Here is a 5,445-nt window from a genome sequence, read left to right as displayed (position 1 = left end):
AACAGTCATCTTAGTAAGTTATTGATTGCAGTTGTTTCTTAAGCCTTGTTTTCTCTTCTTAAAACTACTAATTGTTTAGGTAAATTTTGCATAACACAAAATAAACCAAAAACAAGTGAACCACTCAGAAGCATTTAGGATACTCAAAATGGTGTGCGATCACCACCACCTTTACTCTTAGAATCACCTCGTGACTGGGACTGCGGCGTTTCATTCATTCAATCAGTGTTGCCTTCTTGACCCTGTCATTCTTTTCTTCTTTAATCTTTTCAATTCACCACATCTGCACCTGGCCACATTTCTGTGCATGGCTTGTGTCTAGTCACTGCAAGATGCGCTAAGTGAATTTTCATATAGAGATGCCCATGGCCAAAGTGAAGAACTCAAAAGACATCCTTGTGGAACTGATTTAGGAAGACACTGACTTTTGTTTACAGAAGGAAATGATGAATGGAACATTATCGAGGATCTTACAGAAGCACTCTCTGATATATCAGAAGGCTGTGTGTGTGTGTGTGTGTGTATGTATATGTATGTGCCTATATATACGTATGTGTGTGTATACATGTGTGTATGTATACACATACACACACATATATTTTTCTTTCCCTTGGCCACAGACATTTCCCCAAACATGTTCTGACCTTCTGCTTGGAGGTCTCCTTGAGGACACTCTGAAAGAAACCTTTGTTGCAGTATTAGAATGGATCACTCATTCCTTTCCATTATTAAATGTTCTCTGCTATCTCACCGTAGGCAATATAAAACCCTGGTTCACTCTCAGGCACGAGAGCTGACTCAGTTACGGGAGAAGTTACAGGAAGGGAGAGATGCCTCCCGCTCACTGAATCAGCATTTCAAGGCCCTCCTTGCTCCTGATGACCTTGAAAAGTCCCAGGGTCAGGACCTCCAAGAGCAGCTGGCTGAGGGGCGCCGGCTGGCAGAGTGCCTTGTTCACAAGCTGAGCCCAGGTAAGCTGTCCATGGGCCCTGATGACACATAGCTCCAGGCTTATGGAATTCCCCAGACCTCCACACCTCCACAATGACAACTTTATGGGTATTGTATCTTTCCAGTAAACATTTGTGGCTATGATATGACCAGGACTTCCTGGGTAGGAATAGAGATGGGAAACCCATGGGGCTGGAGGTCACAGTACTGCAGATGTCTCCTCCTTTCTTGATGGAACATGGTCTTTGGAGCAAGAGGCAGCATTCGTCCAGTTTTAAAGGACAAGAAGGAGGCTGTGACAGGAGCAGCTTGTTAGAGTGAAATGAGCCTGGGCCTAAGAGTGAAGGTTCCCAGGCTCTATCTTCAGCAATGTCTTTAGCAACTGTGGGCAACAGATTAATTTATCCTTCCTGGGTTTCTGTCTCTAAATCTGTAAAGGGAAACAGATTATCTCTGGCATTCAAATGTAGGAACACTTATGACTATATTTCATAATGAGATAAAGCCCCTAACTGTGTCATGTTGGAGAAGGCACTTGATGTAGTGGCATTTGGTGGTAGGAAGTCGTTTAGACTGGAGCACTCCCCATGGACAGATGGTCACTGGATAACACAATGGAAGCCCCTTGGAGGCCCATGAAGTCCGTAATGTATGGAGTATTGTGGGACAAGGTTGTTTGTCCTGTTCTAAAGGAAAGATACAGGTTCTAAATGCAAGTTGTGACAGGACCTAGAGTCTGTACCTAGGAATCAGATCTGTGGCAGGATTGGGGAGACAGCTGCTGAAGTTTAGAGAAGCTGGACAAGCCTCCAGTGATATGAAAAGCAGAAGGTCTTTTTAATATTTGGCCACATCTTGATGGTGACCCTCCGGATCAGAAACGCATTGCCTCATGGATCAGGAAAACATGCCAGGGCATTTTTTTAGAGATAAAACATGAGACCTTTCAGTACGGTGTGGACTCGTACACATAGATCTTCATGTCTCTGTACACAACGGCTCACTGTACTTACGTAGATGAAGTGGGACATATCTGAATGGACACTTCTGTAATTGCAGAAAATGATGAAGATGAGGATGAAGATGAGATGGATGAGGAGATTGAGAAAGTACAGGAATCACCTGCCCCCAGGTAACACTGATAAATCAGGAGCAGGTAATGGGTGGTAAAACATGAAAAGGGTCTCAGAAAGAACACAAGGCAGGTGAAGGTAGTCACAGATTCCAGATGCAGGATAAGAAAGCTGCAGAGTCCACTGATTTCATGCACTCACCCAGCAAGGAAATAGCCCTGTTAACATGCTTGTCCATTGTCTTCATGGTACCCGTAGACATGATCCTAGACGAACTCACAGCCCTAGGGACTTCCTGCAGACACAGAGGAGAACTTTTCTTCTCTGTAGTGAAAGTCAGGAGGAGATGCAAAGCTGCTTTATACATGGTTGTCTCTAGGTTCCTTTTAGTAAAGATAAATAACAGAGAGGCAACAAGCAGAGGAAATAGGAAGCACCTAGCAAAGTTGAACACGAAGAAAAGTATTTAAACAAAAAAATTTACATTTCATGTCACAATATTAAAATAAAAAAAAAAATCTAGAAGGCACACCATCTCTAGAGTCCACAATGGCTTAAACGCCGGTATTCCTGTGGCCACAGTGAACTACAACCCAGCTTAGACACACAGTGTGGCAGCTGTTTTTGGATCTCTGTGTGTGCTGTCAAGACTGTACCATACAGAGACAGCTGAGTCTCCGTCCTTCTCAGCTCCTATCTACCCAATGCAATGATCACTAGCTGCTCACCTCCTCTCTGGTTCCCATGGCAGCCATGCTCTGTTGCAGACAGAAAAGGATTGCCTCTTCCCTCTTAAAAGGAACCTCTCCGTTGCATTCTGGGACCTTTCCCTTAAGCCTCCTTTCAAAACCAGCTAGGACTTCTTGGGCTCCAATCACTTTTGGATTAATCTTTTGTCATCTCTATCCCACTGGGCTCATCAGGGAGGCGCAGAAGGCTGAAGAAAAGGAAGTCCCTCAGAATTCACTGGAGGAATGTGCTGTCACTTGTTCAAATAGTCACAACCCTTCTAACTCCAACCAGCCTCACAGGAGCACCAAAATCACATTTGAGGAAAAGAAAGTTGATTCTGCTCTGGTTGTAGAGAGTGAACGCTTTCATGACGAAGAGGAGGAAGCTCTAAACATTCTCCCAGGTAGCCTCCCTATTCTTTGTCCCTCCCACGTCTGTCTAGGCTGAGGAAGATCAATTCTGAGGACAGGCTTGAGTCACAAACTATAATGGAGCCGGGTGCAGTGGCTCACACTTATAATCCCAGCACTTTGGGAGGCCCAGGTCGGTGGATCACTTGAGTTCAGGATTTCAAGACCAACTTGGGAAACATGGTTAAACCCACCTTTACAAAGAATATGAAAAAGTAGACAGGCATGGTGGTGCGTCCCTGTCATCCCAATTACCCAGGCAGCTGAAGGGGGAGAATCACCTGAGCCCAGAAAGTAGAGGCTGCAGTGAGGCATGATTATACCACTGCACTCCAGCCTGAGTGACAGAGTGAGGCTCTGTCTCAAAAAAAGAAAAAGAAAGAAAGAAAGAGAGAGAGAGAAGAGAGAAGAGAGAGAGAGACAGAGAGAGAGAAAGAAAGGGAAGGGAAGGGAACAGAAAAGAAAAGAAGAGAAAAAAGAAGAAGAAAAAGAAAGAAAGAAAGAAAGAAAGAAAGAAAGAAAGAAAGAAAGGAAAAGAAAAGAAAGACACTATGATGGAATAATAAACACAGTTACTTGAGAGTCAGAGAACTTTAATCTCCTCCTTGGCCCATGGCATGGACTTTGTCTTCCTGGCCCCAATATTAGCATATTGGACCACAGGCAGGTGTGACAAAGTCATAGCCACCTGTGTACAGGAGGTAGCTGTCAGGCCTCCTGGCTCGGTTCGTATGTCTCTTGTCACATGCAATAATAATGCCCATGGAGTGTCTATGCCTGTCACAGGCCGCTGACAGTCTTGCCTGTGTATTTGGAGATGTTGTTTCTCTGGATTCACTGTTCTCAGCCCCAGGCTTGGTCTCCTTTAGGTCAGCTTGTCCCAGCTAAGCAGTCACCTTGAAAGCAGGACATAAACACTTCTACCTTTATCTTGCTTAGAAGTTTTCCTAAACAAGGCTGGGCCCTGAGTTCCTCACCCTGTGAGTGGCCAATGTTTCTGTGTAGCACCGCAGATCCTTTTTTATGCAAGGGTTGTTACAATGTATCCATCAGTTCAGTCTCCTGTATAAATTTCTCTAACCATTCATTGACCATGATATACGATGAGATAAATCAGTATTGCAACAACACTTCTGGAGAGCAGTTAGGGCAATTTTTGAAGATCTTGTGGAAAAAGTTTTAATTGTTGACACAGACTTAGGTCAGAGGATAGGTGATTATGATCTACCAGATGAGGGAGATTTTATCCCATGGGTCTGGAAAGAAGGCTCATCTACTTCTGAAAATAAGTCAGAATGATCCTGTCAAAATGTCACATTCTTACACTGAGGATATTTATGTCTTGCGCCATGACTGGACACTGATTTGGTCTTGTGTGAAGTGTGATTTCCTTACTGTGACCTGCTCTTCTGAATTTGTTTACAGAAAACGAAAATGATCATGAGGAAGAGGAGGGGAAAGCGCCAGTGCCCCCCAGGTAACTGTGGATTTGTGGGCTGTTAGTTCAGTAGTGACACTTGGACACCACGGATCCAGGGAAAATAGGAAGTGATGAATAGAATTGTCTCATGCACTCATCCAACTGCAAATTACCCCTTTCACAATGTTGTCTTCTTTATTGTGGTACTTGAATAGGTTTCAATTTCTTAATCCCTCTCAAGCATAGGAACTGAAAATCAGTTGAGCCAGATGAACAGACCAAAGTCAGGGATTTCCTGATCTCACCTGTGGTTTCCCGTGTGGTTAATCCAGAGTGAGATGCATATATGCTTTCTGTATATTTTGTGTCAGCATGTTGGCAAGTACTTGAATGCAATCAAGAAAATTTAAAAACAAAAATTTCATATGTCAAAATATTGAAAAAGACAGGACTTTAAAAATGCAGGATCTGTGTGTCTGGAATGCCTAAACATCTCTGTTCAATTGGATGCTGCATGTAAATGTCAACACAATTTGTGTAGAGGAAATGAAGACCTGTGTTAGTTCTCTCTGCTGCAAGTCATGCTGCTAGTTTACAGGGAGAGTCTGGGTCTCTTGCAGCAGCTCATTTGTGGCAAGTGCACTGAGCACCTGCTGCTTACGTTTGCTCTGTCTCCAGGGCAGTCATATCCACCCCACATTTAGAAGGATGGGTTTTCTCTCTTGGAGGAGACTCTGCCTTCGCTTTCTGTGACCACTCCCTTTGTGTCCCATCAAATCACATGACATGCTGTGGTGTTGAATCACTCTTGGTCTAATCTTCTGTCAATCCTATCCTACCTGGCTCATCAGGAAGCTGC

General features: G+C 43.9%; 1 protein-coding gene across 1 annotated transcript; it reads left to right on the top strand.

Annotated features, from left to right (window-relative positions):
* Nucleotides 1-322: 322 nt before the first annotated feature.
* LOC111528353 (putative neuroblastoma breakpoint family member 5) lies at nt 323-4,647 on the top strand (the record flags this gene model as incomplete). Its single annotated transcript, XM_026448640.1, has 5 exons — nt 323-384; nt 754-971; nt 2,011-2,083; nt 2,948-3,159; nt 4,592-4,647. Coding segments are annotated over 5 exons (621 nt in total), but the record flags the coding sequence as incomplete, so codon positions are not given.
* Between the last annotated feature and the right edge of the window lie 798 nt (nt 4,648-5,445).

The sequence above is a fragment of the Piliocolobus tephrosceles genome, unplaced genomic scaffold (genome assembly GCF_002776525.5).
Source record: "Piliocolobus tephrosceles isolate RC106 unplaced genomic scaffold, ASM277652v3 unscaffolded_284, whole genome shotgun sequence".
NCBI lineage: Eukaryota > Metazoa > Chordata > Mammalia > Primates > Cercopithecidae > Piliocolobus > Piliocolobus tephrosceles.
The sequence above is the reverse complement of the archived record's forward strand: the minus strand, read 5'-3'. Positions and strand labels throughout refer to the sequence as shown.